We start from the raw sequence: 25,797 nt of genomic DNA, 5'->3' as shown, positions 1-25,797 counted from the left end.
CCTCCTCTTCTTCTTCCTCCTCCTCTGATTTCTCCTTCTCCTTCTCCTCTTCCTCTTCCTCTTCCTGTGGATTCTTCTTCTCCTCCTCCTCCTCCTCCTCCTCCTCCTCCTCCTCCTCCTCCTCCTCCTCCTCCTCCTCCTCCTCCTCCTCCTCCTCCCTTCGCTTTCTCTCAGGAGGTGCTTCGCTTTTCGTTTTTTTTTTTTATTCAATTAGAGTTTTTTTCATCTATTGACAGTTCTTTCCTCTTCCTTCCTGACGTAATTTCCAATCTAGGTCAGTTTCCCCACGAGGCAGGAAATTTACCTTCTTACGTTTTCTTTTTCCATCGGTAATGTATTTTTTTCCCATTTTCTCTTTCAACTTTTATTTTTTTTCCATTCCGAATTTTTTTTTGTCGAGTGAGAAATTATGGTTTTTTTTCGTTTTTCTTTTTTTTTCTTGATTTTTTTTGTTGGTTTGTTGTTTTGTACTTTCTTTTTCCTTTTTCCTTTTTCTTTTTTTCTTTTCTTTTTTCCCTTTCGAGTGATTTTTATTATTTTTTTTCGTTTTTTTTCTTGATTTCGTTTTTTCTTTTTTTTTATTTTTCCTAATGTTCTTTTATTTTCTGCTTTTCCGAGTATTATTTTTATTTTATTGTATTTTGTTGTCATTTTTTCCTTTTCTATTTTTATTTTTTGCCTTTCCGAGTATTATTTTTTCTGAATGAGTGAAATTATTGTTTTTCTTTCGTTTTCTTTCTTTTTTCTTCATTTTTTAGTTAGTTTTTTTATTTTATTGTATTTTTTGTCATTTTTCCTTTTCTATTTTTAATTTTTGCCTTTTTTTCTGAATGAGTGAAATTATTGTTTTTCCTTCGTTTTCTTTCATTTTTTTCCTTGATTTCTTGTTTGTATTTTATTTTCTTGTATTTTTTTGTTATTTATCATTTTCTACTTTTTTTTTGCCTTTCCTAGTTTTTTTTTCTTCTGAATAAAGCAAATGATTGGGTTTTTTTCGTATTTTTCTTTATTTAGTTTGTTTTTCAATTTTTTTTCTTACTTTTCCCTTTCAATTTTTTTCCCGTTCGACTTTTATTTTCTTCTGAATAATGGAAATGATTGTTTTTTCCTTGCATTTTCTTTTTTTTCTTTATTTTTGCAGTGAATGTTTTTTTTTTTACTTTTCTTTTCCTGCTACCGAGTTTTTTTTCCTGCTTTCAAAATTGTTGGTAGTGTTTAGAAAAGAGGAAAAAATGTGCTGGAATTTCCTGATCAATTGAATTTTTCTCTTTTTTTCTTCATCTTCCTTTTTTTTCCTTATCTTCACAAATAAAGAAAATAAAATAAAATCGTTACTTTAAATGTTTTCCCTCTTACTTTTCTGATGACCAGTAGAAGATTTCCTTTTTTTCCTCTCCATCCTCTTAATTTATTTTCCTTATTACCTTCACAAATAAAGGAAAGAAAAAAATAAATCGTTACTTAATTTACTTTTACTTCAAATGTTTCCCTCTCTTACTTCTTTTATCACCAGTAGATTTTTTTTCTTTTTCCCTCCACCCTCTTGTTGTTTTTCCTATCACCTTCACAAATAAAGGAAAGAAAGAAATTAAATCGTTACTTAATTTACTTTAACTTCACATATTTCCCTCTCTTACTTTTTCTTTATCACCAGTAGATTTTTTTCCTTTTTTCCTCCACCGTCTTGTTTTTCTGACTACCTTCACAAAATAAAGGAAAAAACACTAAATCAAAACATATTTTCCAACAGTTTCAGACAATTTTCCCTTTACGTCATGGATATCGGATGGAATTCCCACCCCCCCCCTTCCACCTCCACTTTTCCCTCCCGTCCTTTCTTCCTCCCACACGGAAATTTAATGGAGGAAAGAAATTAATGTTCTCCACGAGGCGAACAATATTTCCCTTCTTTTAATTTCTTTTCCGGATAAAATTTTCCTCTCCGCCCGATAGTTTCTGAGCAAATCTTCCTCTAAGACCGAATTTTCCTCCAGACTGATTCTTCCTCCAGAGCGAGAGAGAGAGAGAGAGAGAGAGAGAGAGAGAGAGGTTTTCTGACTAACATTCCATCGCTCTTAGATTTTTGTTCGTTTCCGTCTCTCTCTCTCTCTCTCTCTCTCTCTCTCTCTCTCTCTCTCTCTCTCTCTCTCTCTCTCTCTCTCTCTCTCTCTCTCTAACTTTCTCCATTAAGTCTTCTGGCGTGTGTTTTTCCCCTATAGTTTCTCAGCTTCAAATTATACCTTCTTTTATCCTTCCCTCCACTCCCCTCCATTCCCTCCTCCTTATCTCCCTTCCCTCCATTCCTTCCTCCTCCTCCCTCCCTTCCCTCCATTCTTTCCTCCTCCTCTCTCCCTTTCCTCCATCCATTTCTGATTAATCTGTGCAATTTCAGATTCTACAATAACAAGTCTTTATTTTTTTTTTTATCCAGAAACATTTTTTTTTTCCAAACCCATACGAAGGAAGAGGGAAGGGAGGGAAGGAGGAGGAGGGAAGGAGGGGAAGGAGGAGGAAGAGAGCATTGGTGTGTGAAAACCTGTTGCAGCAAATGGTTCCCTAATAGATGTGTTGTTTGTGAAGTTGTCTTACCGTTTTCTTTTTTGTTTGTCTTATTTATTTAGCTTTTGTGTGTGTGTGTGTGTGTGTGTGTGTGTGTGTGTGTGTTATATTTGATTTTATTAATCTTTATTTTTGTTTTTTTGCGTTTTTTTCAATGCATTTCATTTATTATATGCTTATTTATTTATTTGATTATTGTGTGTATGAGCCTTGTCTCTTTCTGAGTCTACTGGTCTGTACCAAATTAACACATTGTAAACCACGACAAACCAGTGGACCAACACATGTACGTACCTTTATAAAGCACATTCTTACACCCACCAGTCATCCCTGTCTCAATGGTAAACTCTGAAACTTCCTCTCTGTTTTTGTATTTCCATCTTCCTATGACCTGAATTCATTTAACCCCTTCCATACTGAGACACATTTATACATTGATGTTTGGATGCGATTAGACGAGAGTATTTGCATTAGGAAGGGTCTATGGAGGTCAGAAGATGAATGTTCTAAAGACTTCAGTATTTCAATAGCCACATAAGTTTCTGAAGCTGTGTAGAATTGCCAAATAGTAACCAGAATGAATATGAAAGTGCGTCCTGGTACTTAAGGGGTTAAGAGGGAGGTTTTGAGACATATCCCATTATTTTGGCTAACTCTCTTGATCGTGTTTGAGGGATTACCGTCTCTGTGGGTCTTTTTGTCTTATCTTTTTTTTTTTTTATAGAAGAGGGAAAAGCTGGTCAAGGGCAACATGAAACGGAAAAACGGCCCACTTTGTTGTCAGTCCCTTGTAGGTCTGAGAGAGTTAGCCAAAAAAATGTGTGTGTGTGTGTGTGTGTGTGTGTGTGTGTGTGTGTGTGTATATATATATGTGTGTCTGTTTCTATTTTTGTTGTCCTTTGCTGGTTACATAATAGAAAAACAATAAATCTATGTAGTGTCTTTAGAATCCCCCACTAACTACACTAAATGATTGATTACCTCTATTAGTGCTAAAAAAGGGATAAATATCTTGTTTTTCTTTTTAGCCAACTATTTTTCTTACCCTTCGCCGGTTTTTCCCTCTTAAAAAAAAATAAATAAAACTCTGTCTAGTGTCTTTAGAATCCTCCACTATATACACAAATTACCTCGTTGATAACCTCTGCTAACAGTTTCCCTTTTGTCTTTTCAACAGGTGAGGACACAGAACAAGAGGAGGCGGGCGTGATGTCGACGCACAAAAGTAAGAAATGAAAAAAAAAAGAAAAGTGAAAAATGAAGCGTAAATTAGTCTTGAGATTTAGACCTAATGAAGGCACGCGGATTATGCAAATTAGGAACTTCTTTCGATCTCTCCCTCTTTCTTTCTCTCCCTCCATCCCTCCTCTTCCTTCTCTCCCTCTCCTCTCCCTCCCTCTCGTCTTGTCAGCCTTTCTCCATCTTTTTCTCTCTTTCTTTCCTTCGTTCTCTCCTCGTCTTGGTCTTTCAAAGTTGGAAAGTAAGAAGAGACAGTCATAGAGGAAGAGGAGGAGGAAGAGGAGGAGGAGGAGGAAGGAGGAAAGGAGGACGATCGTATAAAAAAGAAGAGGGAAAAATTGATGGGGATTTAATGAAAGGAAGCATGAAATTAAAGGAAAAGGGAAACAAGAATGAAGGAAACACGAGATGATAGGAAAATGAGGAATGAAGAAGGAACTGAATGAAAAGAAAGGCGTGAGGAAGAGGGAAAGTAAATGGAAAGGAAGGAAAAAATACAATAGAGAAATATGTTTAGGAAGAAAGGAAAATAAAAAAGAAAAGTAAATTTGAAGAAAGCAGGAGAGAAAAGTAGAGAAAAATGAAAAGCAGATGAAAAGTAAGGAAAAGAGAGAGAGAGAGAGAGAGAGAGAGAGAGAGAGAGAGAGAGAGAGAGAGAGAGAGAGAGAGAGAGAGAGAGAGAGAAATAGCTCAGTAGAGGGAAAACTAAAAACTGGAAGAAAAAGAGAAAGGAAGGAAGGAAGAGAGATAGAAATAAAAAAAATAGATAAATGAAGGAATGAAGGAAAGGAAAATAAAAGAAAAAGAAAGAAAAAAGTAAAGTGAAGATTCCAAGGAGGTATGAAGAAGGTCGAGGGAAAGAAAGGGTGAATAAAAATAGAACTCTAAAAAAGAAGGAAGAAAGAAAGAAAGAAGGAAGGAAGGAAGGAAAGGAAGGAAGGAAGGAAGGGAAGGATGAAATGAAGGAAGTCTTAAGGTTGGAAGGTGAAGAAAGGTAGGTAGTTGAGGCGTGATCCTTTGTTGTGGGGGGCAGTGAGGGGAGAGGGTGAGGGAGAGAGTGAGGGGAGGGTGAAGGACTAAGACGACTTGCTAAGGGATTGAAAAGCTTTTGGAGAGAGAGAGAGAGAGAGAGAGAGAGAGAGAGAGAGAGAGAGAGAGAGAGAGAGTAATAAAAATAGGTGAAAGTAACATTTGTAATTCGTTTTGATTTATTTGTATTTTTTTTTTTGCAGCTGTATTTATTTATTTATTTATTTATTTATTTTATTTAATGTAAGAAAGAACGTTAGATTTTTTTTTTTTAGGTGTTTATTTTTCATTTCCATTTTTTTTTCTCGAACAGAGGAAAATAAAAGAAAGTGAAATGAAAATACCACCAATATTTGTTTATTAATTAATTTTTTTTTTGTGGCAAGAGAGAAAAGTCGTTTTTTCTGCCTATATATATTTTTTCTCTATCTATTTTTCTTTCCTCCGTTGAAGTGATCCTGTTTATTATTATTATTATTATTATTATTATTATTATTATTATTATTATTAGTAGTAGTAGTAGTAGTAGTAGTTTTATTTCTTTTTTGTTGTTTCCTTCCTCCTTCGTTAGTTCATCTCTTCATTGGGTTTGTTCCGCTCTACCTCCTCGGCTCGTGCGTCTTTTGTTTTACGCTTTGTTTTCGTTTTCTTTTTCCTTTTCCTCTTTTTTTTTATTTCTAAATCGATGTTTCTTTTATTTTTATCTTTATTTTCCTTGGCGTTCCGAACTGGTGAGCCTTAGTATGTTTCGCCTCTCTCTCTCTCTCTCTCTCTCTCTCTCTCTCTCTCTCTCTCTCTCTCTCTCTCTCTCTCTCTCTCTCTCTCTCTCTCTCTCTCTCTCTCTCTCTCTCTCTCTCTCTCTCTCTTCTATATTCCCTATTCTCGCTTCTGCATTATTCATATTTAACTAACTTTAGAGGACTGGCTTTTGAAACACACACACACACACACACACACACACACACACACACACACACACACACACACACACACACACACACACACACACACACACACATTTATCTGCAGGTCCGATTGTCAGTCAGTCAGTCAGTCAGTCAGTCAGTCAGTCAGTCAGTAAGTCAGTCAGTCACTCAGCCAGGCAGCATGTTAACCAGGTACCCAGCTGGTCACAAATTTGCTTGAGTCGCTGGTAGAGAGAGAAAATGAGAAGACAGGGGTGCATTCCGTTAGTGAGCATTAATACGTGGTACTTTGAGGCACTTCCCTGGATGGCTACCTGCTGCTCCTTCACTGGACGACAAAGGGAAAGAGAATGCTAAGGAAGGGAATGGAATTACTGAAGGATTAGTTGCATGGGAAGGGCGAAGACGAAGAGAGACACGGGATAACAAGGAGAAAGAGAATGGAAACGAAAGGAGAGAAAATGCAGACGGGACAGTTGGAGAAAGAAAAGTAAGTTGAGAAAGAGGAGGAAAAGAGACAGAAGGGAGATTGTGAGTGAGAGAGAATTGGAAGAAAGGAAAGAGAGAGAGAGAGAGAGTAAGAAAGGGAAAAAGAGAAAGGAAATAGAGGAAGGAGAGTAAGGAAATAGAAGAATATGTGAAGAAAGAAAGAACAAAGTGAGAGAGAGAGAGAGAGAGAGAGAGAGAGAGAGAGAGAGAGAGAGAGGAAGGAGAATAAGGAAATAGAAGAACATGGACATAAAAATAATAGGAGAAAGAGAAAGAAAGAGAGAGAGAGAGAGAGAGAGAGAGAGAGAGAGAGAGAGAGAGAGAGAGAGAGAGAGAGAGAGAGAGAGAGAGAGCCAGGACATCAAGTATTCTAGCAAAGCTCTTCAGATCACTAGCAGGTAGAAGAGTAACCTGACTTGGCGAACCTCTTATACAGGTGAGGGCGCGAGGGAAGGCGAGGGGAGGGTCGTAATGTGGGTGTTAGGATGCCGTCCTCGCACTTCTGCCCGGAGGAGGAGGAGGAGAAAGTTGGAGCTTGATATGAGAGAGATGCTATTTGGGAACGAGAGAAGGAGAGATGGAGAAGGAAGATAAAAAGTTGAGGTTAGGGGTAAAATAGAGAAATAAAGAGAGAAAAGGAGACAGAGAGAAGGAAGAAAAGTTGAACGAAGGATATGATAAAGAAAAATTACTAGGGAAGGAGAAATAAAGAATTAAAGAGTAGAAGATAAAGTTGGTCGAGAGAGAGAGAGAGAGAGAGAGAGAGAGAGAGAGAGAGAGAGAGAGAGAGAGAGAGAGAGGAGTAAGAAAAGAAAGTTAAGGCCTGGATATGAGAGAGAGAGAGAGAGAGAGAGAGAGAGAGAGAGAGAGAGAGAGAGAGAGAGAAGGATGAGAATGTTGAGGTTAGGAGAAGAGGGATTAGGAAAAGGATGAAGGAATTTGAAAGGATGCAAGAGAAAGAGGGTGTAGAGAGGAGAGTGAAAAAATGTCCTTAGGGGGAAGATGGGAATAGAAGTCGGAAATGAATGAAAGGAGTAGAGAGGAAAGAACAGGATAAATGAGGAAATGAGAAACTACAAAGGAAATAGAAAGGGAAAAGGAAGAGAGCAGAAAGAGAGAGAAAAAAGGGAAACAGGATGAGTGAAGAGGAAAAAAATATGAAATGGAGAAAAGATTTTGATTGCAGATTTATTTTCCTTTTCCTTTTTTTTTTCTTTATCTTTGTTTCTGCTTCCTGTTCCTTCCACTCCTCCTGTTTCTCCCTCCTGTGCTCCACTTACCCTCCATCCCCAACACGCCAATCATTTGTCATTCTCCCCTTTCCCTCTCCTCGTCTCCTGTACACCGCTCGTCCTACGCTACGCTGGTTTGCTGTTTCCTCAGGTCTCCTCTCAAATCTTCCTTCTATCCATCTTTCCTTGTCATTTCTATTTGGTGGGTAAAATCAAAGTGTGTTTACTACTGCTTCTGCTTTTACTCCTACTGGTCTGCTGCTGCTGCTGCTGCTACTATTACTATTACTACCACTACTACTACCACCACCACTAGCGTTACTACTGTTACTGCTACTGCTACTGCTACTGCTACTGCTACTGCTACTGCTACTGCTACTGCTACTACTACTACTACTACTACTACTACTACTACTACTACTACTACTACTACTACTACTTCTTCTTCTTCTTCTTCTTCTTCTTCTTCTTCTTCTTTCCATCTCTCTTTATTTTCCCTAGATCAACCTAGAGAGAGAGAGAGAGAGAGAGAGAGAGAGAGAGAGAGAGAGAGAGAGAGAGAGAGAGAGAGAGAGAGAGAGAGAGAGACAAAAAATCCATCACTTTCATGTCAAAATCTCACATCACATTACATTACTTTTCCTCCCTCCTCAAATCCATCTCCTGCTTCCTTTCTTTCCTTCCTCTACATCATTTTTCCCCCTATTCTTTCCATTCAACCTTTCACTCCATCACCTCTCACATCCCACTCACCTCTCACATTGTTATGCCTCTGAAAACTCATCCATCACTCCACACACCCACTCACCTCTTCCCTCCTACTCTCCCGCCCTCTCACCTTGTCTAACGCCATGGAAGGTCACAAGTGGGAGTATTTCTGAGTATTTCTGAACCTTTATATCCCGTGTAACGTCAGCGCTGCTCTGTTATTTGGCGGCGGGGAGTGGAAACGCGGAAATAACTCATAGGAAGTGCAGGAAAAAACAGGATGAACAGAATTGGCAGTTTGACGTAAGTGTGGAAAAGGGAGGGAAGGTATGGCGGTGTAAGGAGGATGTGAGTATAGGGAAGAAGCGGAGGAAAGTTTGTTGCAGAGGTGGGAAGGGAAGTAAATAGAGTAGGAGTGGGTAGATAAGTGGACAGATAGGTAGATGTGTAGATGGTAAAGGAGATAGGAAGGAAATAAGGAGGTAATTGATTAGATAAGGAGTGGATAGATAGATGGATAGATGGATAGATAGATAGATAGTGAAGGAGATAGGAAGGAAATTAGTAAATAGATAAAGTAGATAGATAAGTAAGTGGGCAAGTTACTAGCGAAATGATCAGTGTTTATTTGTCATAGCAATATTTTTTTTTAATTTCACTTCAGAAAATAAGAAAAGTGTCATTGCTTTTGGTATAAATAAATTTCCTGGCCACAGAATAAAAGAAGTTTAAAAAATGTAAGTTTGGAATTGGTGAAGTTAGCAGCGAAATGATCAGTGTTTTTACCCTTTCCATTTGTCATAGTAACATTTTTTTTCATTTCACTTTAGAAAATAAAAAAAGTTTCATTGTTTCTGGTATCAATAGATCTCCAGGCCAAAGAAGAAAAAAAGTTAAAAAAAATATGAAAGTTTGGAATTGGGCAAGTTAGCAGCGAAATCATCAATGTTTTTACCCCTTTCCATTTGTCATAGTAACATTTTTTCATTTCACTTCATCCAAACTTGTACTGATCGAGTTTCGTGGAGTCCTTAGAGTATTTGACAGTGCGTGGCGGAAATTATACTACGAAGTGACTGAAGTAGGAAAAAAAAAGTTAGGAAATAGAAAAAAAAAAGTTACACCAAAAATAGAAAGAAAAAAAAATTCAGTGTTGCAAATGAGTAAAAAAATAATAGAAGGTAATTTTGTAGTCCGTTAATTTTATTCATTTACTTTTTTATTGTTATGGTCATTGCGAAACTGCCTAATTAGTAAGTATATTGCATAGATTGTTAGAGAAACCTTAAATATACCTTCACACACACACACACACACACACACACACACACACACACAGAGAGAGAGAGAGAGAGAGAGAGAGAGAGAGAGAGAGAGAGAGAGAGAGAGAGACTAAAGTGGTGATAGACAGGAATTAAAGCTCCCCAGAGAGAGAGAGAGAGAGAGAGAGAGAGAGAGAGAGAGAGAGAGAGAGAGAGAGAGAGAATGCAGTGGACGTATAAAAGGCAAAAAAAAAAAAGAAAGAATAGAAAAACTCAGCAACATAGAAATAAAATAAGAGAGGAAATAGAAGGCAAATTTGTAAGTAACAGGAAAAAAAAATAGATAAAATGGAGGTGTAGAAATGACAAAGTTTAGAGGAAAAAATGAGTAAGGAAAAGCAAACTCGGAAATGAAAGACAAAAAAAGCAATACAATAAAGGGGAGGAGGAACAAATAAAAGAATAATCAAAGGAATGAAAGGAACACAAGCAAAGGCAAGAAAGGAAGAGGAGAAAAAAAAGAAGAATAAACCAATAAACGAAGAGAGAGTGAGAGTGAGAGTGAGAGTTTTCTAGCCTGATTTTTTATTTTTTTTATTTTTTTCTGTATTTTAAACTACAACACAGTGATTCTCTTCATGTTTGTGTTTATTGATGTATTTTTTAAGGTTAGAAGGAAAGACTTTTATCCTCTTTGTGTTTCGTTCTGCTCTGCTTCCTGACCTGGTGGTGGTGGTGGTGGTGGTAGTAGTAGTAGTGTTGTTGTCGTTGTTGTTGTTGTTGTTGTGGTTGTGGTGGTGGTGAGTATTGTTGTTGTTGTGGTAGTGGTGGTGAGTGTTGGTGGTGGTGGTGGTGGTGAGTGTTGTTGTTGTTGTTGTTGTAGTGGTGGTGGTGGTGGTGTTTCTCTCTCTCTCTCTCTCTCTCTCTCTCTCTCTCTCTCTCTCTCTCTCTCTCTCTCTCTCTCTCTCTCTCTCTCTCTCTCTCTCTCTCTCTCTCTCTCTCTCTCTCTCTCTCTCACGACTGCATTGAAATAGTCGTAAAAAAATTCTATATATCTGTAGAAATAAAGTAATATGTAGCTGAGTCTTTTTTTTTCCCTGTTAGTTTACGTCGCTAAAAAAAAAAAATATAGACCCCCTCCGTTTTCTGTTCTGGTTTATAGGATGTAGCATAATGTGGACCCGTTTTTTGTTGCCTCTTTTTTTTATAGTTTAAAATGCGTTTTGGTTGGCGGCGCGAAGTGGTTGAGAGAGAGAGAGAGAGAGAGAGAGAGAGAGAGAGAGAGAGAGAGGGAGGTTCGTGTTGAGTGTGTTTAATGTTTCTGGTTATTGTTTAACTTTTCATTTACAAGTTTGTCTTCCGTGTTCATCTGGTAGGTGAAGAGGAGGATGAGGAGGAGGAGGAGGAGGAAGAGGAGGAGGAGGAGAAAGAGGAGGAGGAGGAGGAGGAGGAAGAGGAAGAGGAAGAGGAAGAGGAGGAGGAGGAGGAGGAGGAGGAGGAGGAGGAGGAGGAGGAGGAGGAGAAGAAGAAGAGGAAGAAGATCTATAATACTATATTTGTATAAACTCCATTAGTCTCTCTCTCTCTCTCTCTCTCTCTCTCTCTCTCTCTCTCTCTCTCTCTCTCTCTCTCTCTCTCTCTCTCTCTCTCTCTCTCAAGACAAGAACTATTCCTTTCTCTTTCGTCTCCGCTCTCTTTTTTTTTCCCCTCTCCCTCCCGTTACCTCTCGTCTTGTCTCCTTTTTCACTTCCTTCCCTCCGTTCTTGCCTCTTATACTCACCTGCACACACACACACACACACACACACACACACACAGCACACACAGCACACACAGCACACTAGAAAAGTTCCTCTGTGTCCTTCCCTCAAGAGACTTTCCATGGTAACTTTCCTTTGGTTCCTTTCTGCGTCTGGAGGGGCTTGCAGTTACCTTCCGTGCCACCTGCGTCCCTCACACCTCCCGGCCGCTTGTCTGCTACGCCCCCGGGACCTCCTGTGCTTAGTGACAGAGTGCCTTGTCTTGTCTGTCTGGTGGCTGTGAAGGAAAGGTATTTTTTGAAGTGGTGAAGTGTTGAAGTGGTGTTGGTTTGGTTGGTTTGGAGTGTTTATATGTCTGTCTTTGCCTTTGTTTTTTTTATTTATTTATTTTTTTATTTTGTTGTTGTTGTTGTTGGTGGTGGTGGTGGTGTGGTTTTTTTTTGTGTTATTTTGTTGGTTTCTATTTTTTTATGTTTTTTTTTTGTTTTTTTTTTTATGGTTTCGATGTTAATAATGTATCTGTACTTATGATTTTTTTGTTACTTCATTTTTCTTTGTTTCCTTTCTTTCTTTTCTTCCATAATTTCTTTTTCCTTCCTTCCTTTTCTCCCTTTCATTCGTTACTTGCTTCTTTTCTCCTTTCTTTCTTCTTCTTTCTTTCCTTCTTTCTTTTCTTTTCCTTCCTTCCTTCCTTCCTTCCTTCCTTCCTGATTTCCTTTCTCCCTTTCATTCTTTACATCCTTCCATTCTTTCTGCATATATCCTCATCCCTCCTTCCTTTCCTCCTCTTCCTCTCATCATCCGTCTGTATGATTGCACGCAGGGACAAAAGCATCTCACATTCACTCACCGCTATTCATTTCTTCCAGTTCATTATGACAACTAAATATTCCCCATCAAGTTGGTTCTCTTTCTGTTCCATATCGCGTGGTCTTTAACCCCCTTCATTACTGGGACGCATTTGAGTTTCGGATGTGATTAGACGGTTTCATTGACACTAGGAAGGGTCTATGGAGGTCAGAGGATTAATAGTCAGTCTTCACTATTTCAATCGCCAGATAGCAAGCAGAATATGGAAACGCGTCATGGTACTGAAGGGGTTAATATTGTACTTGTTTGACGTGTGGCAATCTTACGATGCTAAAGAAGATGGGAAGGCGTGTGGATGAGGGAAAACAGGGAGAAAATATGAGGATGAAGAGGAGTGGTTGAGAATATGTTTTTTTTTGTATGTGTGAAACGAAAGAAAGGGAATATGAAGAATGTGTGGATGTGGGAAAAAGGGGAAAAATACGAGGATAAAAGGAGGGAATATTTTTTATTGTAGACAAAGACCACTACCACCTCGCCTCCTCCTCCTCCTCCTCCTCCTCCTCCTCCCCCTCCTCCTCGCTCGAAATTGGACTGGAGGTGTCCGAGACTGGTTCAGAAATGTCCGAAACCAAACCACGAATCGCACAGCATTGAGAGAGAGAGAGAGAGAGAGAGAGAGAGAGAGAGAGAGAGAGAGAGAGAGAGAGAGAGAGAAGGGGAGGGGGAGGTGTTTTTATTCATGTATGTGGAAGATGAGGGAAGTAAGTGGAATAATACTGGATGGTAGAGGCAGAAAAAAATAGATGTTTTTTTTTTTCTATTATTGTAAAGTGAATGGGTGGAAATGTAAACTAAAAAATTGAGACAGGACTGCTTCATTTGACGTATTCCTCCTCCTCCTCCTCCTCCTCCTCTTCCTCCTCCTCCTCCTCCTCCTCCTCTATTGTCGTATCTCATTCCACGTACCTGTTTTATTTTGTTGTTGTTTGTGATGTTTGTGATGTTGTCTCTATCGTGGACTCCTTTGCAGCTCTTGTTTCTCGTCGTGATTCTTTTGTGCGTGGCCATTCAATCTCCAGTCCTGCTCGGTCCACTTCTTATTAATAGGCAACCAACCCCCCAAGAACTGAGGCATCAAAGGTGTTATTCTTGTTGTTTTGTGACATAACTGCCGGCGGCCCTCATTCTCTCGCTCTCTCGCTCTCCCAACCCTCACAGTATGTCATCTTGGCTTTAATTAGGCAGCTCTTGGGAACTCTTCGTTATGCTAAGGCTTCTCTACTCTCTCTCTCTCTCTCTCTCTCTCTCTCTCTCTCTCTCTCTCTCTCTCTCTCTCTCTCTCTCTCTCTCTCTCTCTCTCTCTCTCTCTGTGTGTGTGTGTGTGTGTGTGTGTGTGTGTGTGTGCGTCCGTCTATCCTTCTTCTTCCCCTTCTTGTTCTTGTTCTTTTTTTCTTTTTTTTCTTTTTCTGCTTCTTTTTCTTCATCTTTTTCTTTCTTTCATCTTCTTTTTCTTATTCTTCTTGTTCTTGTTCTTGTTCTTCTTGTTTTCTTTTTGTTCTTCTTCTTCTAAGTCCTTTAATTTTCCTCAGTCCTGTCAGTCACTCCTGTTTGTCTCATTACTTTCTTCTCTCAATTGTGTTTTTTGTTCTTTTCTTACATCTTTATCTTTTTCTTTTTACTTTTCTTGTTTTTATTTCCACCTTTTCTTTCTTCATTCCTCATTTTCTTACTTCATTTCGGTCTTCTCTACCTCCATTTTCTTTCTTCTCTTCTTCGTTTTCCTTTTCTGTTCTCTTCTACATCTTTATTATTTTTTTTTATCTATCTATACTTCTCCTTTTCCATTCCTCCTCCAATGTATCCTCTTCACTTTCTGTTCTCTCATTCATTTTCCTCTCAAGTCTTCCTATCTTGTCTTCTCTTTCTCCTTCTCATTTTCTCCACTCCATCTCCTGTACCTCTACTTTGGTCTCTCTCTCTCTCTCCTCGTTCTCTCTCTCTCTCTCTCTCTCTACACCTCGACATCCTCTTCCTTCCCACATATTCCCCTTCCATTTAGTTGTCACTCCTCATGCTCTTTTCTTTCCTTTTCCCTTATATTTATCCCCTCTACCTCCCTTTCTGTCACTTCTAATTCCTCCCCATCTTTCCCCTACCGCTTTCTTCCCTTTTCTCTTTCTCTCCCCTCACCCTCGGAGCCCTCAGGAACCTCCCAGGGGCGCCACGAGTGTTGGATATCCCCTCGGTGCTGTATGGGGATATAGTAAGCCTTACCTCTGCGACTTCTTCAGTAGGGGAAAATATATAAGGAGATGTTTGAGTGTGTGTGTGTGTGTGTGTGTGTGTGTGTGTGTGTGTGTGTGTGTGTGTGTGTGTGTGTGTGTGTGTGTGTGTCTAGTGTTTCTGTGTTTGCTTTTGGTTTGTTGGCGAGGGAAGGGGAAGGAAAGGGAAAGGTGTAGGAGAGAGAGAGAGAGAGAGAGAGAGAGAGAGAGAGAGAGAGAGAGAGAGGAAGGGGGTATGCGGTTAGCTCGAGACTGAAGGAAAATAGGAAAATAGAACATGTGTTGATTTTGGGGGCAGTTCCAGAGAGAGAGAGAGAGAGAGAGAGAGAGAGAGAGAGAGAGAGAGAGGAAAAAAAATCAAAACTCATTTCCATAAAGAAAACACCCGAGAGGAATATTTTTTTGAGGAAGGGCCGAGAGAGAGAGAGAGAGAGAGAGAGAGAGAGAGAGAGAGAGAGAGAGAGAGAGAGAGAGAGAGTGTTTGGTTTATATATTGGTTTGTTTTCCATTTTGCTGTGTTTCGTTTTGCCTGATTTCCTCCCCGGCATTGTTGAATTTCCCGCCTCGTGTTTCCTGCCGTGTGATTCGCTAATTGTCAGTGTGCAGGTGTGATTTGTGGCCACCGCGCTACTGTTCATCGTGTTTGCCTGCATTACCTTACAAGAAAGACCGTGTTATTAGTGTTGCTGTTTTCTCTTATTCCCTTTCTTTCTTGGATTCAACGCTTTTAAATTTTTCTTCCTTATTTGATTTCTTCCTTTTCTTTTTTTTTTTCTTTCTTTCATTCATTCGTTATATTTTTTCTTTTCTTTTTTTCACTTTTCTTTCTTTCATTTCTTCTTTCCTTACCTTCTTGTATCTTTATTACCATATATATACATTTTCTCTCTCTCTCTCTCTCTCTCTCTCTCTCTCTCTCTCTCTCTCTCTCTCTCTCTCTCTCTCTCTCTCTCTCTCTCTCTCTCTCTCTCTCTCTCTCTTCTTATTAAATCTTTCGCATCAAATTTTCATTGTACAGTTCTTGGATATGAGAGAGAGAGAGAGAGAGAGAGAGAGAGAGAGAGAGAGAGAGAGAGAGAGAGAGAGAGAGAGAGTATAGCACTATATTCTCTTTAAGGTATCAGAAATGGCAGTAATTTTTCGTTGCTCCCGCCAATCCGTGTTATTTGTTTTGTGTGTGTGTGTGTGTGTGTGTGTGTGTGTGTGTGTGTGTGTGTGTGTGGCTAGAAACATGATGCGTTGTTCTTCGTGGTGGTAAGATTAGACAGAGAGAGAGAGAAAAAAAAATATACGGAATTTCTCATCATAACCAGATAATTCTTCGTATAGATTGAAATATCGGATATCAATACACCGCGAGCTATGAGAGAGAGAGAGAGAGAGAGAGAGAGAGAGAGAGAGAGAGAGAGAGAGAGAGAGAGAGAGAGACCTATTTTTTACTTTATCTCTTATTATCATCACGGTATTGAGTATTGCACGAGGTTGAATAAAGGAAGAGGTTGAGATGGAGCAACCAAAGGATAAGAAAGGAAGGTCACGAGGATAAGTAAAGGAAGAGCTTGAGATACACTAACAGGAAGATGATAAAGTAGAAAGGTAGAAAGTAAAGTAAGGGAAGGGGGTTCAAGATATAGAGGGAGAAGTAGTGAAGTGTTGATAAAAATAGTAGTGATAGTAATAGTAGATTATAGAAATACCATATAATTTTAGGAAGAGCTTGACATACAGTAACTAAAGGATAATAGGATAGGAAATTAGTAAATAAAGAAATTAAGATATGGTCAGAGTAGTAAAGTGGTGATGGTGGTGGTAATAGTGATAGTAGTAGTAGAAGACGTATCATAATAGTCTTAGAGATACAGTAACAGAAGGATGATAAGATAGGAAAGTAGTAAATGAAGTAAGAAATCAAGATATAGTCAAAGAAGAATAGTAAAGTGGTGATGGTGGTGGTAATTGTAGTAGTGATAGTAGTAAAAGGAATATCATATCTTAGGAAGAGGTTGAGATACACTAATAGTAAGATAATAAGGTGGGAAGGTAGTACGTGAAGTAAGAAGTTAAGATAAGGTCAGAGAAGAATAGTTAAGTGGTGGTGGTGGTTGTAGTAGTGATAGTAATAGAAGGATGGGTGTAGGAGTATCATTATAATCTTCTTAGTCTCTCTTGGTGATGGAAAACCGAGGAAGAATGAGGCAAAGTGCTTATAATGACGTGGAGGTGTTAATAATTGATGTGGTGTCGTGTTTATTTAGCATCTTATGATTATACAAGTTTGAGAGAGAAAAAATACGATAAAATATTCTAATATGTATGTGTCTCGTGAATTTCGTATAATGAGAGATAAAAACACCAAGAACAATGGCAAAATAATGGAGTATTATGCACAACTATACCAATACTCTCTTCAGCTTGCATACATGGTAAACTTTCGAACTCACTACTTTCTCCTCTGTGTTGTGAGATGAAAACAGAAAGAATAATGGAATATCATGCACAACAATACCAATACTCCCTTCAGCTTGCATGCATGGTAAACTCAGGAATTTATTATTTCCTCTTCTGTATTGCGAAATAAAAACGTCAAGGACAGTGACAAAATAATGAAGTATCATGCAAAACTATACCAATACTCTTGTATATAGTATTCTCTGACTAGCCAAGACACGGATGGAGAGGTAAACCAGAGATGTTCATTACTGCTGTTTATTATTGTAAACACAAGCGAGCGGAGATGAGTCGAGCGGTGCGTATGTCCCGGAGTTTCGGTGCTGACTGGCGAGTCCTTGGCTGAACATCCGGCCCGTGACCTCACACCATCCAGCTGGGGTCAGGTCACTGCACCTGGCCCGGCTGTTCTCAGGTAGTTCCACACCTGGGCCGGATTAGCGTGGTGGAAGTAGTAGTGGTAGTATAAATTATTGTAGTAGTAGTAGTAGTAATAGTAGTAGTAGCAGTAGTAGCAGTAGTAGTGTGGTTCACTACACTCTTCAGCTTGCATACATGGTAAACTCAGGAACTCTCTACCTGCTTCTGTATTTTAATTTTTCTATTACCTGAATTCATTTAAGAGTTTAAGAGGAAGGTTTCAAGACTTTATCCCTTTTGGCTTACTCTCTCGGATCATCTGTATTTCCATCTCCTATTACCTGGACCATCTTTTTCCATCTTCCTGTGACCTGAACTCATTGAAGAGGGAAATTTGAAGACATCCCTTTCTTTTGGCTATCTCTCGGATCTGCACGGGGAATTACAACTAAATGGGCTTCTTTTTATGTTTGACTTCTGTTGCCTTGACTAGCTTTCCCTCTTAAATTAAAGATTGAAGTATAATTAATATATCATATATTTACCACCATATCTTGCATCTCCACACAAACACACACACACACACACACACACACACACACACACACACACACACACACACACACACACACACACACACACACACACACACACACGGCTAAAAACACAATTAACCCATCATTTACATTCCATTCCCATTGCCAATCACACTCCCAGAGACGTGTTTGTATTGGTGTCTTTAGCGTGCCATTAGAGCCATGCGGGGCCGTGAGGGGGACAGGGCCACCCACTTATAGACCCTCGGCTGAACTGAAACCCGTATTCAGAAACTCTTTGTTGTCTTACCACGAGGCCATAAAATTGATCAGCCCGGTTCTCGAGACTGTTTCGCCTATTAGTAATGCAGAAATCTTGTTAATCTCTCACTAGAAGGGTACAAATATCTTTAAAAACTCGTGTGCCTTCAAGTAAAGCCTCTTGAAAGTAGTGAAGTGTTTAAGAATATGGCTGTGAGTGTCTGGGCATTGCTGGGCTGGAGAGAAAGTAGAGGGAGAGGAAGGGAGAGGGAGAGGAAAGGCAGAGCGAGGCATTGGCCCATAATGACTCTTCGCATGCTGGAGGACACATCACCTTTAACAGAACCACTCTCCTTGCGCCTCCACCCACGCACCTCCTCCTCCTCCTCCTCCTCCTCCTCCTCCTCCTCCTCCTCCTCCTCCTCCTCCTTCTCCTTTTTTTCCTTCTCCGTGTTCTTGTTTTAGTTTGTTTTTTTGGCTTTATGTTCTTGTTCTTCGTCTTGCCTCCTCCTCCTCCTCCTCCTCCTCCTCCTCCTCCTCCTCCTCCTCCTCCTCCTCCTCCTCCAGGAGGGAGGGGCGGGTGGGGAGGAGCCTTCTGCTTTGCTGTCCTGTCTCTACCACTGGTAGTTAGTAGATAGTTTTCACAAACAGCCTAGTAAGGACCTAAGGGTCTGTTGCTGTTTGTCTTCCCTTTGTATTCCTTCCTCCTCCTCCTCCTCCTCCTCCTCCTCCTCCTCCTCCTCCTCCTCCTCCTCCTCCTCCTCCTCCTCCTCCTCCTCCTCCTCCTCCTCCTTGTTCTTGTTATTCTTCTTCTTTTGTAGCTTATCTTCGTTCTTCTTTTCTTTTCTTCTCGATGGGTTTGTCTGTGTGTGTGTGTGTGTGTGTGTGTGTGTGTGTGTGTGTGTGTGTGTGTGTGTGTGTGTGTGTGTGTGTGTTTTCTTATTTTGTTTTGATCGTGTTCTTATTTATTTTCTTTTCTTGTTGTTTTGCCTTTTGATTTGTTTTCTCCTTTTCTCCTCCTCCTCCTCCTCCTCCTCCTCCTCCTCCTCCTCCTCCTCCTCCTCCTCCTCCTCCTCCTCCTCCACCTCCTCCTCCTCTTCCTGCATACCTTCACACTTCTTCACGCACTTAACAAACAATAATAAGAGATAAGAGTGTGTGTACTCTGAAGCTGCACACACACACACACACACACACACACACACACACACACACACACACACACACACACACACACACACACACATGGCGGTCTAATTTTTTGGATGAGAATAAGAAATCGTGAATTGGTTGGATGAGGTTGTCAATTCTACTGATTCTCGAGGAGGAGGAGGAGGAGGAGGAGGAGAAGGAGAAGGAGAAGGAGAAGGAGAAGGAGAAGGAGAAGGAGAAGAAGAAGAAGAAGAGGAGAAGGGTCACGCCGATTCCTCTATCTTCAAGATAAGTGACTGAAAGCATAAGATTTTTCGTTCATTCCTCTCTCTCTCTCTCTCTCTCTCTCTCTCTCTCTCTCTCTCTCTCTCTCTCTCTCTCTCTCTCTCTCTCTCTCTCTCTCTCTCTCTCTTTTTTCTACTACTACTACTACTACTACTACTACTACGCTATACATTCCTCATACTTTCTCTAACCCTAAAGCTAAAAAGCCTTGGTTTAACTCTGCTTGTTCTCGTGCTGTCAATGATAGAGAGGCGGCTCACAAACGGTTCCGTAGCCATCCAACTGCTGAAACTCATGCCCTATATATTTCTGCCCGTAATCATGCCAAATCTATTCTCCAACTTACTAAAAACTCTTTCATCAATAGAAAATGTCAAAGTCTTTCCAATTCTAACTCCTCTCGAGATTTCTGGCATCTAGCCAATAATATCTCTAACAACTTTACTTCTTCGTCTTTCCCTCCTTTACTTCATCCAGATGGCTCTACAGCTGTCTCTTCTTTTCTAAAGCTGAACTCTTCGCTCAAACCTTTGCTACCAACTCAACTTTGGATGATTCTGGGCATATTCCTCCTACTCCTCCACCCTCTGACTACTTCATCCCTAAAATTAAAATTCTTTATAAAGACGTTTTCCTGGCCCTCTCTGGCCTTGATTCTCGGAAGGCTTACGGTCCGGATGGAGTCCCTCCTGTTGTTTTTTTCCGAACTCGCTACTACTACTACTACTACTACTACTACTCCAATCCTTCTAACTACCGCCCTATAGCTTTGATTTCCTGCCTTTCTAAAGCCTTTGAGTCTATCCTTAATAGGAAGATAATGAGGCATCTATCAGCTCACAACCTTCTCTCTGATTGCCAGTATGGTTTCCGTAAAGGCAGATCTACTGGTGATCTTCTTACTTTCCTAACTGAATCTTGGTCATCCTCTTTTAGGGACTTCGGTGAAACCTTTGCTGTCGGCCTTGACATATCGAAAGCCTTCGATAGAGTCTGGCACAAATCTTTAATTTCTAAACTACCCTCCTACGGATTCTATCCTTCTCTCTGTACCTTCATCTCCAGTTTCCTTTCCGATCGTTCTATTGCTGCTGTAGTAGACGGTCACTGTTCTTCCCTAAAACTATCAACAGTGGTGTTCCACAGGGTTCTGTCCTATCACCCACTCTCTTTCTATTATTCATCAATGATCTCCTAAATCTGACTCAATGCCCTATCCACTCCTATGCTGATGATACCACCTGCATTATTCAACAGCGTTCAACAGACGCCCAACCCAACAACAATTAAATGACTCAAGGCGAGATGCTATAGGACGCCTAACTTCTGATCTTTCACTTGTTTCTGATTGGGGCAGAGAAAACCTGGTTTTGTTCAATGCCTCAAAAACTCAATTTCTACAACTATCTACTCGACATAACCTTCCAGACAACTATCCTCTCTTCTTCAATAACACTCAACTTCCCTCTCCTCTACATTAAACACACTCGGTCTATCCTTCACTAAAAATCTAAACTGGAAATTTCACATCTCTACTCTTGCTAAATCAGCTTCCAAGAAGTTAGGTGTCCTATGGCGTCTTCGTCCATTTTCTCTCCCTCCCAGCTGCTTGCTCTGTACAAGGGCCTTATCCGCCCGTGTATGGAGTATGGCTCTCATGTCTGGGGGATCCACACACAGCTTTACTAAACAAGGTGGAATCTAAAGCTTTTCGTCTTATCAACTCTTCTCCTCTAACTGACTGTCTTGATTCTTTAAGTCACCGCCGCAATGTTGCATCTTTATCTGTCTTCTACCGCTGTTTTCATGCTGTCTGCTCTTCTGAACTTGCTAACTGCATGCCTTCCCCCTCCTGCGGCCTCGCTGCACAAGACTCTCTACTTCTTCTCATCCCTATTCTGTCCATCTTCCTAATGCAAGAGTTAACCAGTATCTTCACTCCTTCATTCCCTACACTGGTAAACTCTGGAACTCTCTACCTGTGTCTGTATTTCCACCTGCCTATGACTTAAACTCTTTCAAAAGAGGAGTGTCAAGACACCTCTTACGTTAACTGGACCCTCCTTTTAGATTTTTTGTTTTCTCTTTCTACTTTCCTCTTAACAGGGCCTGGCAACCAGCGGGATTTTTTTTTTCCAACACTTTGTTTGCCCTTGGCCAGTGCCCTTGTAATGTAAAAAAAAAAAAAAAAAAAACTACTACTACCACCACCACCACCACCACCACCACCACCACTACTACTACCACCACCACCACCACCACCACCACCACCAGAAACAACAAAGAACAACAACAACCACAAAAATCAACACATCCACATCTCAAGAAGATAAATTCAACTCTCTCCTCCTCCTCCTCCTCCTCCTCCTCCTCCTCCTCCTCCTCCTCCTCCTCCTCAAAGATAAAGAAAATAAACGCGGCCCAGTGGAGTGCGAGCGTGTGGGAGAGAGAGTAAGTGGTGAAGGGGGAGTGGGGGGGAGAGAAAAATAGAGACAAAAACCCCTCTCCGTGTTATAGGTTATGAGGAAATGTGTCTATAGGAAAACTTTATAGTGCTGACAGTTCTGAGGAGGAGGAGGAGGAGGAGGAGGAGGAGGAGGAGGAGGAGGAGGAAGACAAGAGGGAAAGCAGGAGAGGTAGATTTGCTAGCATTCTAAGGTAAGGAAGAGAGGTAGATTTGCTAGCATTCTAAGAGAGAGAGAGAGAGAGAGAGAGAGAGAGAGAGAGAGAGAGAGAGAGAGAGAGAGAGAGAGAGAGAGAGAGAGAGAGAAAAGGACGATGAAAAAAAAAAAAAAAGGAAACAGCACGTAAAATTAAGTAAGAAAATGAAGAGACGAGATTTTGCAAGGAAGTAAATAAATGAACAAGGAAAAGAAAGAAAGTATGAGGAGAAGGAAGGAAAAGTAAAGGACAGAGAGGAGGAAAAAAAAAAAAAGGAATAGAAATAGGTGGAAATAGGAACTGGAGAGGTGATGGAAAAGTAGCATTCGAGAAAAAAGAAAAAAAAAGAAAACTTGTAACGAAAGAGTAATTAATAAAAAGAGGAAGGAAGGAAGGAAGGAAGGAAGGAAGGAAGGAGAAAAGAAGAGTAAGGAAGGAAAGGAAAAAGATAACGATAATGGGTAAAAAGGAACAAAAGAAAGCAGGAAATGGAAAGATGCTGGAAAAATAAGAGAAAGACGAAAATATATAAGAAAAAATGACAAAAACAAGGAAAAATAAAAAAAGGAGAGGAGAAGAAAATGAAAATAAGTTACAAAAAATAGAAAACAAGAAGACACAAGAAGTGATAAATGATAAAATGATACAGGAAAAAGAAGAAAAATAAATAAACTGAAAAAAAAAATAAGAAACGAAGGAAACAGGAAGAAAAATACAATGATAGGTAAAAAAAAGAGAAAATAAAAACAGGAAGAAGTAGGAGGAGGAAAGGAGGAGAGAAATAGAGAGAAAAAAAAACAGGAAAATAAAAAGAAAGAACGAGAACTAGGAAATACAGATAAGAAGGAGGAAAGGAGAGAAATAAAAAAAGGAAAAAAAGAAAACGAGAACTAGGAAATACAGATAAGAAGGAGGAAAGGAGGAGAGAAATAAAAAAAGATAAAAAAAGAGAGCGAGGACTAGGAAATACAAATAGGAAGGAGGAAAATTGATAAAAAAAGAAAAGAAAAAGAGGAAAATTAACGAGGACTAGGTAATACGTACAGGAAGCAGAGAAAAATGATAAAAAAGAAAAGAAAAAGAGGAAGAGAAGAAGGACCAGAAAATACAAATAGGAAGCAGAGGAAAATGATAAAAAAAGAAGAAAAAGAGGAAAATTAACGAGGAATAGGAAAAACAAATAAAAGGATGAAAATGTAGGAGGAAGAAGAGGAATAGAGGAAAAAGTAACGGAAGGAGAAGAGGAGTAAAGACGTGAGCAGCGAAGTAAATGAGAGAGAGAGAGAGAGAGAGAGAGAGAGAGAGAGAGAGAGAGAGAGAGAGAGAGAGACAGGACGTGGTATTTTGGGTGAGTAGTGGGGTAAAATCTCTCTCTCTCTCTCTCTCTCTCTCTCTCTCTCTCTCTCTCTCTCTCTCGCACCTCGTAATGTGTACTGAAGTTACTCAGTTTCAAGAGGCAAAGGAAGAGATAGAAGTTATGTAAGAGGAAAATTATTGTTGCCATTATTATTATTATTATTATTATTATTATTATTATTATTATTATTTTTGTTGTTGTTGTTGTTATTGTTATTGTTGTTGTTCTTCCTCTTCTTCTTTTTCTTCTTCTTCTTCTTCTTCTTCTTCTTCTTCTTCTTCTTCTTCTTCTTCTTCTTCTTCTTATTATTATTATTATTATTATTATTATTATTATTATTATTATTATTATTATTATTATTATTATTATTGTTGTTGTTGTAGTTGTTGTAGTAGTAGTTGTCGTTCGTTGTTGTTGTTATTATTAATGTTATTGCAATTATATAATTCATTACTGTCATGGCAACAACAACAACAACAACAACAACAACAACAACAACAACAATCTGCTAAATCCGTAATACTATTTAAACAAAGTCAGGAAGCGTGTAAATTTCACATTAATCAGGTAATGAGAGAGAGAGAGAGAGAGAGAGAGAGAGAGAGAGAGAGAGAGAGAGAGAGAGAGAGAGAGAGAGAGAGCGCACTAACATATCAACCACACACAGAAACCGGATAGCCATTATGGAAATAGATGGAAAAAAAGGCAAAAAAAATGGATCAGATTATTCCTCCTTAAATGACAAAAAAAAAAAAAGTAGAAAAAAATATGTAATCATTGAGGGATTTGAAATATATACCCACCACCACCACCACCACCACCACCACCACCACCACCACCACCACCACCACCACCACATCATCATCATCATCATCATCATCATCATCATCATCATCATCTACTACTACTACTACTACTACTACTACTACTACTACTACTACTACTACTACTAGCACCACCACCACCACCACCACCATCATCATTTTCATTATCTCTATATTTTGAGAGTGAAGACCGAGGAAACGAAGAGAGAGAGAGAGAGAGAGAGAGAGAGAGAGAGAGAGAGAGAGAGAGAGAGAGAGAGAGAGAGAGAGGCTCATCCTGGATCTATCACCTCTTTTCTACCTTTGAAGAGGAAGAGGACACAACCTAAAGCGTCCGCCAGGAAATTGAGTAAGAATATCACCTGCTGGCTCTTCATTACTCCTCCTCCTCCTCCTCCTCCTCCTCCTCCTCCTCCTCCTCCTCCTCCTCCTACATTTTTCTTTTTCTTTCCTTTCTTATTTTTTCCATTTCCTACCTGTCATATATGAATCATACTCTCTCTCTCTCTCTCTCTCTCTCTCTCTCTCTCTCTCTCTCTCTCTCTCTCTCTCTCTCTCTCTCTCGGTATTTTTCCTTTTTCCTTCCTTTTTTCTTTTTTTTTTTTTTACTATTTCATGTTTGTTTTCGTCTTTCTTTTTAATTCATTACCTATTTCTTCTGTGTTTGAATATCTCCTCCTCCTTTTCCTTCTTCTCTTTCTTCTTCTCCTCCTCTCCTTCTTCTTCTCTTTCTCCTCCTCTTATTTCACTGTCTTCTTCTCTTTCGGCTTCTTCTTCTCTTTCCCCTCCTTTATCTTTTCCTCCTCCTCCTCCTCCTCCTCCTCCTCCTCCTCCTCCTCCTCCTCCTCCTCCTCCTCCTCCTCCTCCTCCTGCTTGAGAAATGCACTCCAGTAGGTAACATCATTATGAAGAATAGACTGCCTGTTAACTGCTTCTCCTATCCTCTTCCTCCTCCTTCCTCATCCTCCTCTTCCTCTTCCTCCTTTTGTTCCTCCTCCTCATCTTCTGTATCTCTTTCATCCTCTTATTTGCAATCTTTCTTTTCTTCCTCTTTTTTAATGTCTTATTATCTTATTTATTTTTGTGTATTCCTCCTCCTTAACCCCTTCAGTACCATGACGCATTTCCATATTCATTCCGCTTACTATTTCGTGATTTTATACAGCTTCAGAAACTCCTATGGGGGATTAAAATAGTGAAGACTTTGGCCATTTATCTTCTGACCTCCATAGACCCTTCCTAGTGTCAATAAAATGGTCTAATCGTACACTAATCCCAAGGTAAAAATGCGTCCCAGTACTGAAGGGGTTAAAGGTAAAAAAGATAGAATTATGTAGTGATTGTAACATGACTCTCTTCTCGTTCTTCTTCAAAATTCCCATTCAATTTTTTCATTTCTTTCATTATTTCCTACCGCCCTTTGCCTGGAGGGAGTGGTGGGTGGGGAGGAGCCTTCGCCTTTACTATTCTTTTTTCTTTTCTAGACTTAGTTTAGATTGAGTAGACCACAAACAGTCTAGTAAGAGACAGTAGGCATGCTGCTGTTTGTTCCTCCTTTGTATTCCTTTGCATTCCTCCTCCTCCTCCTCTTCCTCCTCCTCCTTTTCCTCCTCC

The 25,797-nt window shown here is 39.7% G+C and overlaps 1 protein-coding gene across 2 annotated transcripts in view; it reads left to right on the top strand.

Moving 5' to 3' along the window:
- LOC123512999 (multiple PDZ domain protein-like) overlaps positions 1–25,797 on the top strand; it is a 945,060-nt gene that overhangs the window by 194,209 nt on the left and 725,054 nt on the right. For both annotated transcript variants that reach the window (XM_045269789.1, XM_045269790.1), the window contains exon 3: positions 3,737–3,784. In XM_045269789.1, the coding sequence (XP_045125724.1) occupies positions 3,737–3,784 (48 nt within the window). The remainder of the gene's footprint in view (positions 1–3,736; positions 3,785–25,797) is intronic.

The sequence above is a fragment of the Portunus trituberculatus genome, chromosome 35 (assembly GCF_017591435.1).
Source record: "Portunus trituberculatus isolate SZX2019 chromosome 35, ASM1759143v1, whole genome shotgun sequence".
NCBI classification, from domain to species: domain Eukaryota; kingdom Metazoa; phylum Arthropoda; class Malacostraca; order Decapoda; family Portunidae; genus Portunus; species Portunus trituberculatus.
Note: the sequence above shows the minus strand (reverse complement) of the source record. Positions and strands in the feature narration are given on the sequence as shown.